The sequence below is a fragment of the Rosa chinensis genome, chromosome 2 (genome assembly GCF_002994745.2).
Source record: "Rosa chinensis cultivar Old Blush chromosome 2, RchiOBHm-V2, whole genome shotgun sequence".
Classification (NCBI taxonomy): domain Eukaryota; kingdom Viridiplantae; phylum Streptophyta; class Magnoliopsida; order Rosales; family Rosaceae; genus Rosa; species Rosa chinensis.
Genome location: NC_037089.1, coordinates 51,870,934 through 51,883,932, shown reverse-complemented (window position 1 = coordinate 51,883,932; position 12,999 = coordinate 51,870,934). Strand labels below are relative to the sequence as shown.

Genomic DNA, 12,999 nt, shown 5'->3' with positions numbered 1-12,999 from the left:
CATCAACGAGAAGTTGTCATCGATCACCATTAGAGTCGACACTAGCATCACAACCACAAGCGGCCACCTTGAATTAGAATTAGAGTCGTCATCTCCTACAATGAATCTATGATACCACGACCAGGTTCAAGAGTAGAACCAAGCCCAAAATTAGATTCAGCAAATTGATATCCACTAAGACATCGCAGCCCTGATCCTCCACTAGTGAGACTTGCTTGCGCTTCAAGAGGCACCACCAAAATCACTTTGTGCCAGTGAAAAGTCAAAAGAGAAAGAGCCAAGGAATGAGATCCATTAGATAATGGGAGAAGGAAGAGAAAAGAGAGTAAAGGCGTCGCCGACGTTGTCGACGAAAGCATGAAAATGCCTAGTGCAGATGATGGTTGTTTGTTAGGTTAAAAGTAAAGGTCGGAGAATGTAAAAGGTGGAGGGAACACTATTCAATCTTCGTCAATTGATAATAAGTTTGTTACTTAAACTGAATGTTACATGTAGTCAGACGCTATAAGTTTGTTGTACTAGGACAAATCAGTGCACCACGACTTTATGTTTATCAGTGTTTTTGCCAGTGCCACTCTACTCTTTTGGAAAAAAAAAAAAAAAAAAAAACTAATGCATTGAGTAACTTTTGATATGATCACAGTTATTTATTTTATTTTATTTTATTTATATATATATACACACACACACACAAAAGACTGTCAACAAATTTACAAACAAACCTCTCTAGGATAACCCAACCCAAACGAGTCAAAGTTGAAAGCCCTTAACACACCAAGGGAAAGACAATTATCCCAAATTTGCTCGTCCTAATTCAATGATCAAGAGTAGTCAAAACATCCGTCATAAAGTTTGTTTCTCTTAATACATATTGAAAGTTTATTGAAGTAAAGAACTTCAACAATTATTAAATGTCATGAACAATGATTTTATGTCTCAAAGCATCCGCTATAAAATTTGTTTCTCTTAAAACATATCGATAGTTGATGGAAGGAAGAAAAATGGCTTTACAGTTTAAGCCACTGCTATCTTTGACACAATTATTAATCAACTCTTTCAACAGAAATGTTCTGAAGACCTTTATTTCTATATTTTAGTAAGTCATGACGAAGACCAATAGCTTCAGCAAGGGCTGCCATTACCATCTTTTATAATGAAGCCTGAAGCAATATCACCAATGCTTTAGATAACGGAACCATCAAAATTTGTAGAAACCGTTAAAAATATGTTGTAATTTTATAGAAGAAAAGAGGAATAGGTGGCAACTAGAACTAAAAGAAAAAAGTGCACGGCACAGGCACTTTTGCGTCACATTTATTCTAATCCTAGGGTCGACAAGATTGGTCGAGCGGAGTGCATGCCACATTATTCCACTTTTATTTTGGCCACATTATTATTCCATTTAGTCAGCCTCACAATTTTACGGCTTTTTTATTTTGGCTCTACACTATTATTATTCCCAATAATTTATTTCCGTGCTGCATTCTCATAAATAATAGAGGAAGTAACAATTACAGAGCAACGTACATAATCATATAAATGACTCAAATTTCCAAAAAGAAAAAAGAAAAAAAAATGGTTATTGGGGGGAGGCTGATTAGTAATGAAGCAACTAATTTAAGAAATAGAGGTTGAGGTTTGAGTTCGAGTGATATCTCGAGGAGAATGCAAAGGAAACAAAGGTAAAAGCTCAGGTGGATGATGATGATCGGACCCTCGCGGTGTACTCAACGGACTTGCTTGGTGCAGATAGAACCCTTTCTCTGCGATAATGGCTCGCTCCTCTTCCTCCTCCACCTCGCACGGCGACACCGGCGTCCTGGGGCTCCCACGTGCCAGAAACTCAAACGGCGAAACAGGTGACATCATCACCGGCCGAACAAGCTGGGGTACACATGCCGATGATGGGAGTACTGTTGTGGTGGTGAGGTGGAGCTCGAGCTTCTTGGTGCTGTGTCTGCGTTCGTGGAGCTTGAAGGCGGGTCGTCGGGGCCCCACTTCGGCGGCGGGTTTGGGGTTGGTGTAGCGGGCGGGGAGGGTGAGAGGGAGCTTCTGGGCCAACGGGTCTTCCGTTGCGCCGGTGAGCTTCTGGACGACGGCCCGGAAGTTTGATGGGTTGGCTTGGACGTAGGTGGTGTTGGGGGAAGCCGGGTCGGATCCGTAAGTGGGTGTGTGAGGGTTCATGTTGGTGGCGAGGGAAGAAGTGGGAGGTTTCTGAGAAAGAAACGAAGCAGCGGGAAGCAGAAGAAGAGAGGCATCAAATGGTAGGGAGCTGAGGATAGGAAGAGGAACAAGGGGTTTTAAAGGCTTTATTTCACTTGGCTTTTACTTTTATTTTTACTAGGGTTTCTTGCTTTGGTTGTATTCTGTGGCTTTGCTTCTGTGCTTTGCTTTATGAGGGGTAGTGTGTGGTGGAAGTGTCAGATATACGGCGGCAAGTCAGACTCAGATAGACTCCGCGTTTTCATTTGTTGTCGTTGAGTCAAGTCAAGCATGTTGATTAGCATCATTTTGTTAAGATAATGTTATACTTGAGTGTAAAAAGAATTATATAATAGAAAATTGACCAAGTTTTCCTACAAAGTCAATCATACGTATCTCTATAATATCATTATGCAAAAAAAAAAAAAAACGTATGATTTACTTTATGATTCTTATTATAGATGTACGTATGATTTACTGTTTAATTGATTATTGATAGGTGATATACATAAAATTGATTGTATGGATTAAAATACAGATTCCGTCACAACAATATTCAATTTTTCATACATAAATAAAAAAGAAAGGTGTGACGAATGTCAAACGTCCAAAAGCTTAACTCCAAATTTGTTTCCAACAAATATTGTTGATTTACTTTTCGATGGTCTTTCACTCTTCGCTTCCTTTACCAACCATTTTTGAACTTTCAGCTAAAGCTTAAGTGAAGCACAAGCATACACTCATCATTTTGTGATCGAGGTAATAATTAACAGCAAGACAAAAGGAATTTGCAATAATTCACACCAATGATAATTTTTGTTTGCAACTGTTCAAAAAGTTTTGAAGTGACAAAAATGCTGAGAAAGACTAGCCAATGTTTAAATTTCAAAAATATTGCTCGACGCATATTTTTAGGAAAGCAAATTACACTAAGCATTGGGCATCTCTTGATCACTCTTTGGATCTAAGTTGGTACTTGGGTGGGAGGTCTTCGGCTGAATGTTCTCTATGCGTTTAATTTTGATTTATTGACTCGAGTTGCTCCAAAAAGGTGCTCATTATAGTCTTTAATTAGTCATTTCCTCAAAAAATAAATGATAAAACTTCGGCATAATGGTTTGGACTTTGGAGGTTCGAGCTTGGTGCAACGGCTTAACGCTCTGCCTCTAATCTAGATCAATTTCGTTTAGGGTGCCGAAGAGACTTTAAGTTGAAATGTCCTTTCCTTTTTTCTTCTCCAAAGAAAAAGGATAATGGTAAAAAGGTAAATAATGGATAAGCTGGCATTGATTGATCGTTGTAATAAACTGAAGACTGTAGATTGCATGAATGCAGACGGCAAAGAGACTTCACTGGGCAGTCTGGTATTTACTTTTCACTTTTGTTTAGTAAATTTGTTTCTGTCGCGATTTTGGGTGGTGTGGTAAATTTTTCTGTTTGGTTCTGTCTTGAGGTTTGCTGGTGGCGTGAGGGATTGAACTTTGACATTATGGAGAAGAAGTTATTTTTCTTCAGCTTTCTTCTCTCTAATTTCTTCAGCTTTGACATTATGGCTGGCATACATGATTCGTTTTCTAGTTTCTTTACTTTACTCTTCTTTTTTTCTTTCTTTCTTTCTCTTTGGGGGTTTGGGATGGTTTTTGCTTTTCTGTACTTTTTGACATTTTGTGGTTTCGTGCTTTACTGCAAGTCTTCCCTTTTCGTTTGAGACACGGGGCTAGCTTCTTCGCTATTTCTACCCCCTTTCCTCTCTTTGAAATTCTTTGTGTTTCATATATAAAAAGAAGGAAGTATCATAAGAAAGTATCAGCCAGAAGACCCTGGAAGACTTTGATCACAATAAGCTTTCCTAAACGCCACGAGTGTCTCTGTGATAGGTGACATCAATGGATAGGGCCACAACATCTTTTTTTTTGGGCCGGGCGGGGCCGAATTTTTTTTATTTTTTTTTATAAATTAAGGCCCAAGGCCGTCCATGGACTTAGGGCCTTAGAGCAAGTGCAGCGGTTGCACTTTGCCCGGGCAAATTGGGGGAATGATGATGTGTTGACCGGCCAAAGTCATTTTGTTGCTTCCACCGGTCCATCTTTGACCAGGCAAGCATTGCCTTTTCATGACCAAGGCCAAAGAAACGGGCAAGCAAATGACTAAATTCTTGACTGGGGGTGAGGGCTGCCAGCTCGGCTGAGGAGAGAGAAGAGAGAGTTTCAGGGGTGAAAGTGAAGAAAAGCAGAAAAATCTGTCCTGGCGATGTGAAGGTCCATGAGAGCAAGACGGCGGCGACGCAAAGCTCGGCGAGGCGGAAAAGCCTGGCGATGGTGCGGAGACGGTTGTACCTCCCCATGGCGCTGGCTTTCTCCGCCTTGACGTTGTCGAAACCTCCATTAAAGAGAGAATATGTTTACAGAGGAAGTGAAATGAAGTGGAGGAAGATAGAAGGAGAGATGGGATTGGATTGAAGATATGGAATAGTGTGGATTGGACCGTACAGAGTGAGTGCGTGGGAGTATGGGAGAGGGTTTTGGGGGAGTGTGTGTTTGGTGGTGAAGGCTATGTGGTTTCTGCAAAAGTATTTTAATGAACAGTAAAAAAAGAGCAAAGAAGCCAGTGAACAGGTGAAATAAACAGTGAATGTAAACAGTAAAACCCACTGGTGAACAGTGAATTACGTGAACAGTATTGACCGGACAAGAAAAACTACGGGTGTAAACCCATGTCCAGTGGCAGTGAATAGTAACTTGACCGGTCGAATTCTTGACTTCTCGACTTTGCCTTTTCTTGACTACGGGTGAACTTGCTCTTACGGGCTTTTTATATGGGCAAGGCCAAGCCAATTGCATTTATATGTAATATTATTTTATTATATATATATACCCAATTATACATTGTGGGAAGTAGCTAGAAAGTAAAAATAAGGCCCTTCAATTCTTTTTTTTTCTTTTTTTGAAAAGAAAAGTTCATTGAACTAGTGATTGAAATCGCTCAAGAGGGCATCCCAATGAGAAACATACAAAGGCCAGAAGTGGCTTGGCCTTAGAGCTAGAAAGTGTACTATACCAACTAGTTGTCATTTTACAATAAAATACTGCTCTGAAATTTTTCTAGAGAAATTGGCAAAAACTGAAGGTATCCTCAGCCTCCTCAAGATAATTACTACCAATACAACTATTGTCATGACCTTGAGAATTGTAGACCCAATGATTAGAATCTGTGATCTGGGCATCCAAAAGATCAGCAAACCAATAAAAACTAGACTTGTCCCAGCATAAAACACACTGCTCGCCAAGGCAAGCAATTGTTGTACATACAATGTGATCACACTAAGGCTTTTTATAAAATATTGCAATGAGCCGTCTACCTGAAAATAAAATCAGCAAACCCGAACATATAGAATTAGCATAAATGAACAAAAACTCAAGCCCAAAACCTCTTGGGTCCCAAAGCTAGACCCATAGAGAGGTCTGGCCTAACAGAAGTTTGAACTGGGCCTAGAAGCAACCCAAATTCTTGAACCGTTGATCTGATCTGGACACCCAAGATCGGGCACCCTTTTGCAGCAGCCTATTGTCGTCCAAAACTACCGTCGTTTGTGCCCTGGCCAACCACCTTTCATGCACCCTCTGCCTCCTTGTAACACCACCATCAGTATCACAACCTGGAGTCCGAGTGGCCAAACCCAGAACCAAGACTAGAATAGGTAGATCCCTCAAGCGCGGTTGTGTAAGATCGCCTCCAACCAAGGCCATACCAACATCTCCAGCATTCACCGCATCAAGGCTACCCACTAGAGAAGAACTTAGCCATCTCTCAACAGTGTCGCAAAACGCCCCAATCTAGATTCTGAATCACCTCCCCCGACAGCAAGGACAGCTTAGGAGTCGTCCACAGAGTGGTCGTGGTAAAAAGCTTATCAGTGCTATCAGCAATACCCACCAACTCCGTCCTGTCTTGCCATTCCTCACGTCAAGGGTAAGGGCGACCAGTCACAAGTACGTACATCAAGAAGAACGGAGGGCTGAGGTGACGAGAACCTTCATATGAACCACACAATAAGGACGACAATGTAGGGTTACGAGAGAAAAACCTCTCACTCTTGGTTTTCATTCTTTTTATGTATAAGCCCCTCAATTCATTCTTTTCAAACATTTTGTTTAATGGTATGTTAATATTTCTCATACATCAACTATTTTTACCACTTTGAGGATTCATTTTACCACTTGAGGACTCATTTGGTAACTATGAAAATTTACCACTTTAAGGACTAATATTACTATTTTGATAACTCATTTTACCATTTTAAGGAAATTGTATGCATGTCATACATTAACACATTGTAGAATTTCCCTTATTTAACACCATGTCAGAACAAAAGGAAAATTGAATAATATTTTAATTTATTTAGCAATGCTTGCTATATTTTAGTTAAATTTTAGCTATACTAGCTAAAAAGTTATTTTGGCTAGTCATTTTTAAAAATATGTCTGAATCAGTTATCTCTATTTTAGCTAATTTTGAATTGATTTCTATATGAAGATTAAATAATTTATATGTATTTATAAATTACATAAAATAACTTAAAAGAAATATTTTAAATTATAAAGTGTCTCACCTCCCTCTCTATATTGAAGAATAAGATAGCTAGCTATGTTATAAAGTAGAGAAAAGATAAAGAGAGAATAGTTTGGGGAGAAGTAGAAGTGTTCGCATTCAATCTCATTAGTCTCCTTTATATAGAGGTAGAGTTTACATTAAAGTACATAACTAATGAGTATTTACGTGGATAGTCACATAGATAATAATATTTACAACACTCGCCCTTGGATGTCCACCAATGAATGATGGTATTGGACGCGCTTATTGTTGCCTCGTTAAAAACCTTGCTAGGTAATAAAAACCCAGTGGGACAAAAAATAACCCTGGACAAAGGACAAAAAGAGCACAACGCGCATATGTCCTAGGTAGCATGCTTCTGGATGCTCCCCCTGATGAGAATCTCTCTCTGATTGTTGCAAGCCTCATTCATGTATGCGATAAGCTACATGTACCATGTATAGTAGTTTGATGTGTCTATCACTGAAGTGAGACCATGTGTGCTTTGCATGTAGGGGCTCATCACAAATTTTCATACCTGTAAAGTTTAAGAAATACCAACAAAGCTAGACGATTTTCAATAAGCCTTACCTCATATGATAAGGTTAGAAACAATCTCATATGCTCAAATTCATACACAAAGTAATAGTTAAACAATATAAAGAAATTGACACATTTAACTTTGTATAGTTTAAAACATTGAAAAATCATCATGGCATACCTAGCCATACACATCAATATATTTGTGTATTGATACGTCTCATCTAAGCTCTTCAAGAGCTCTAAATAATTCATAACTTTGCTAAAGTTAGAATCTGTTGCAACATTATATTCATAATTCGATTTCGTAGTCTTGTCATATTACTCATTGAAGCAATTTAGGTCACGTTAACTATAACGGAATGAGTACATATGAGCTAGCTTAAGACTCATTGATTTCATGAGTGAGCTTCAGGCTCTTTCAACCATTCATAGTCTTGCATTTTGAATCCTTCAAGGATTTGATAAGCAAAACGCTTATAATGACACTTTACTTTTGAGATTTTACTTTTAGCAATGTGTCTTTAAGATCTTCATGATATATGATGACAAAGTGCCATAAATCTCTTGTCAATATAACAGCTATATGTAACACTGTACTTTTAGCAATGTGTCTTTAAGATGTTCATGATATATGATGACAAAGTTCCATAAATCTCTTGTCAATATAACAGCTATATGTAACATTGTACTTATAGAAAATTGTCATTCATATAAGGGAAGATATTCATAATCTCATGTCTCTATAAATAGACATTGTGTCATAGTGATTTATTTTCACTTTAGTAAATACCTTTTTGTAACTTGTAGGGTTAAAGGTCTAAGTATTTGATCACGTTTCAAATATTCAATTTAATTGGAATTGTCTCTTTCCAATTTGGTCAATAATATACTTTGTCGACATTCATAATGAAATGTGGTATAGCATAAATACAGCCCTTAATGATTTTGGTAGCTACCATATGTAAATTATCATCGATGATCATTAATCATAGATCTCACACATTCTTATATGCATGCATTAGCTGTAATAAGCTTATTGATATTGGGTACCCATGCCACTTCTGGGGTATGTATTGTCACTTCTAGGACAATCATCTCTCATAGATGAATTATGTAAAGAATGTGGATCTTTTTACTTATAATCTCATGTAGAGCATTATAGGGCTTGTATGAACTTCCTTTTTTTTTTTTTTTGTGCGAGAGCTTAAAACTTTAGACTTGGTGGATACATTCCACACAAATTCACGTTGTTATTCAAATGACAGTAGTCTTTCCTCCCCCTAACGGCGAGAAGACTGTCTTATTTTGACCATGCTCCAAAGACGCGTTCGAAAATCTATCACTTTCTTTGGAGTGAAGATGTTCATTGGTTGGTGGCGAACCCAAACCAAGTTTTAGGTTAAAAGTGTTTTGTTCATTAGCATCAACCATATTGATTTATTATTGTATCACCAATACATCATTCCCTAATGGCGTACTTACAACTTTTGTATGTGTAGCCATATTGGGAGCTATGATATTGTTTAATGACATTCTCTTCAGGAGAACCATGTCAATTAGATACACTTGCATCTCACAAATCAAATGGAGTCTACATTTTTTGTATTAATATGGTCTGTCTCAAGGATTTTAACCCAAGAAGATGCCTTTGCATTTAGCATATAATTTTGTCACTTTCTTTTATCAATTCACTAGTTTTGATATTTCTCGAAGTCAAAATGAGACGGTGGATAAATATCTCACACCAATTCATATCGTTCTTATGGAACAATCTTTCTCCCCCTCATGGCAGGAGGATAGTCTCATTAAAGTGACAACTCGCAAATATGTGATAAATAAATAATTTGCTTGTATATAAGGTTAGCAGTCATCAAAACTTGTAAGTGCTTCCATGCAACATAGTAGACAAAAGATGACGTAATCGGTCATGCCAAAATAGTGTATTTGGTTCAAGGAACTTCAGGTTCATGACATCATATGCCTTAATTTACTGCAGAAAATTCAACACAGTATATATCCGATGACATAAAGTCATCTCCAACCATATAGGAGGTAATTAATGCAACAATATTTCAAATTTGGTAACATGATAGTAGCTCATTCAGAGCCATAGATCAAGATCTACAACTCTTGATATGGGTGTTACCTTAGCTTCAGTAAACTTTAATTGTGAAATACTGATAATTGGAATGGACCAACTTCATTTTGAACTGCTAGCCAAAATGATATACTCCAAATTTCAAGTTAAAGACTACAATCCATAATAACAAGTAACTTTATTATGTGGAGAACCTCAAGTTCTGCGTCACATATAAATGTGTAGTCATAAAGAGGAGGGACTTCAGGCTCTCATATAATTGGAGATCCAAGAAACTTGAGGTTTCAATTTTTTTTCAATTTATAACAACCTCTTAATTAGGAGCATCAGGTTCCTAGATAATTGGATTAAGAAACATTTAGTTTCAGTGGGAACTCAAAAGGTTACGACAAATCTGAGGAATAACACAATAGTGCTTTAAACTTTGCTTACTGTAAGCAAAAGACGTCAGGGATGTGTGATAATTTCAATGTTCTTACTAGTCAATGCAATTTAATTTGACTAGTGCCATTTTGAAAATGACTTGATAAACATCCACCATATAGTGTATCATAGGTGACACACGTGTAATTTTTAATTTCCTCACATGTGTGGATATTAGGGTAGTAATTACATTGACTCCTGGTTTCTCGCTTGCCATGATCCACTTCTGGTGGCATTTCACGATATAGTCATGTAAACCGGCTTCCTAACTATAGAATGAGACCATAAGATGGCTATATTATACATCTTTGATGATAATATTATGTGCTCTTCTAGAGCCATCAATCAGATATATAAGATATGAGATTGATTATTATATTAGCTTCATGACCATAGCTTATGAGTGAAGGACTTTAGATGGTCATCTAGTTAGTATGATCATTGAGGAACTTCAGGTCCTCATGTAATTAAGGATCAAGGAACTACATGTTCTGATCTCTTTTAATTACAAAAGTCACGATCACAAATTTTGGGGTATACTCATACCCATTGGTCATAAACCAACTGTTAAATATCTGTTTACTTTTAAATTGGTGTCAATATAATTCTCTCAAAACTTCAGGTTTGAGGTTGACCCAGATTAAAACTTAATCATAAATTGTCCATTATCCACTCGAAACTTAAGGTTTGAGTGTGCACAATTAGAACTTCAGGTTCTAAGGTGGAAATCTTTAAGCAGGCATAAAGAAGAATGTATCAATCAACATATGAAAATTTAACTTCCAGTTCGCGTTGACATAAAGTCAAATAAACTATGAATGAATCATATGTGTAATCGAAACTTCAGGTTCAAATTTTTTTTTACGAACTACAAGTTCTAAGATTTCGTAATTTGAACTTCGGGTTCAAATAAATTTGGTCTTCGAAACTTCAGGCTCGAGGTGACTAAAGTGAAGCTTCAAGTTCACTTTTATACTCAAAGCTTCGGGTTTGAGTTTTACTGTTAGAACTTCAGGTTCTACTATGAAATTTTGAACTTTTGGTTCAAAAATATTACATTCGAAATTCATATGTTCGAGGTATAGGACTGCTGGTCCGTATGAGTAACAAAAAAAAATTTAAAAGATAAGTACTGCAACAAAAGTACATAACAAAATAGAAAAATTGCAGGGAAGAAAAATAAATAGATAAACTATGCAATAAAATTAACTGTGGAAACTTCTGGTTCCATTAATGAAGAAATTACACAGAACTTCTGGTCTTCTTAACTTCACAAAATGATAATATTTTTTCTCTCCTCTAATCACACAAGAACATAATTTTATCTTGTGGAGAACGTAGCTGCTAGCTTTAGCCAAGTGCTCAAAATTGAACTTCAAATTCACATTGTCGTACGGAGGAGGGAACCCCAATTCTAAAATAATTTAAGGAACTTCCGGCCCTCTTATATTGGGGATAAAAAATATGGGAGTTCATATACTCAATTTTATAGGTATGAGGATCTTCTGGCCCTCGTTAATTGCATAAACTTTGACGAACATCATGTTGCAATTTTATCATTATGCAAGTTTTGAGGGACTTCAGGCCCTCTGTAATCCGATCATGAGACTTCAGGTCTCGATTGATTATAATTACTATAAAATTCCCAACTAGATATGGGTGTGAGTTCAAGATTTCACTTTTCCAATCGAATGGATGAAGAAGGTGTATCAAATGATATCTTTCAATTAAAAGACAGAAATATGAACTTTCAAAGATAATGCAAAATGGAAGCAAGACAAATTGACCATATGTAAATATCATTAATATTACCTATACCCTACAAGATAATGTGTAATCATAATAATGATATCCGGAGACTACTAACAGTGCTATCAGGCCAAGAATTATATATTGAATGATACAGATCCACTTTACTGTAAATCAAATTGAAGAAACTATCACCCAGTAGCCTTTTGTTGTAAACACATAGGCATACCAACATATGAGAATAATTATGAAGTCGTGCCGCACAAAGGGAAAAGAATAGGAGGTATAATTATCGAATGAAAAAAAAAAAAAAAACCATAATCAGAAATCAAAGGATATGGGGCACAGTATTGAGACAAACATATATAGAATTCCTACGCCCTTCTGACCTTAATTAAGATGTATTCATACAGTCATACACAAACAAAATTCCCTTATGATTTCGGATTATAAAGAAAAGAAGCACAGATATACATGATGGTCTATGAAAACATATAACCAGCGAATGGATCATGACGATCAATGGCAACTCATAGGAGTTGTTACAAACACTTTCATCAGTGAATTGAAAGGGAGTAATAAAATACTCATAGATCAAGTTATTGGTCACAAGCAATAACGCTGCACCATATAATTGTTTGATCATCATGGAGTGTATAAGAAAGCAAGAAAACCAATAGAGCGGAGCATGCTGATAACGTGTTATAAAGTAGAGAAAAGATAAAGAGAGAATAGTTTGGGAGAAGTAGAAGTGTTCTCATTGAGGTAGAGTTTACATCAAAGTACATAACTAATGAGTATTTACATGGACAGCCACATAGATAATAATAATTACAACAAACTACAAGTTATAATAGAGAGCCCCTAAACTAGAGTTTTTATGAAATGGAAGCATAAAACAATATGCATAATTATTTTTTCAAACATTTCATTGAACATTTTGTCACTATTTCAAAAAATATATAGACCAACTATAAATTGTGGGAGCAAATCAATGTAAAGATTTCTCATATGGATCCCTGTTGACTAAATGAGGAAAATTCTACAATGTATTAACGTATGACATGCATACAATTGCCTTAAAAGTGGTAAAATGAGTCCTCAAAATAGTAATATTAGTCCTCAAAGTGGTAACATGAGTCATTGACGTGGTAAATTTTCTTAGTTACCACATGAGTTCTCAAAATAGTAGTATTAGTCCTCAAAGTGGTAACATGAGTCCTTAAATTGGTAAATTTTCTTAATTTACCATATGAGTCCTCAAAATAGTAATATTAGTCCTCAAAGTGGTAAGATGAGTCCCTAAAGTGATAAAAATAGTTGATGTATGAGAAATGTTAACACACCATATCTTTACCCCTAAAATGAATAGTAAAAATAGCATTAAGGGGAAT

General features: G+C 36.5%; 1 protein-coding gene across 1 annotated transcript; it reads right to left on the bottom strand.

The window, feature by feature from the left end:
- Positions 1-1,617: 1,617 nt before the first annotated feature.
- Positions 1,618-2,184, bottom strand: LOC112184490 (VQ motif-containing protein 11). The gene has a single exon (XM_024322752.1). The coding sequence runs from the start codon at positions 2,182-2,184 to the stop codon at positions 1,618-1,620; it is 567 nt and encodes a 188-aa protein (XP_024178520.1).
- Between the last annotated feature and the right edge of the window lie 10,815 nt (positions 2,185-12,999).

Excerpts from the sequence above, each read along its gene's own strand:
- LOC112184490 (XM_024322752.1), bottom strand. The coding sequence starts at position 2,184 with ATGAACCCTCACACACCCACTTACGGATCCGACCCGGCTTCCCCCAAC.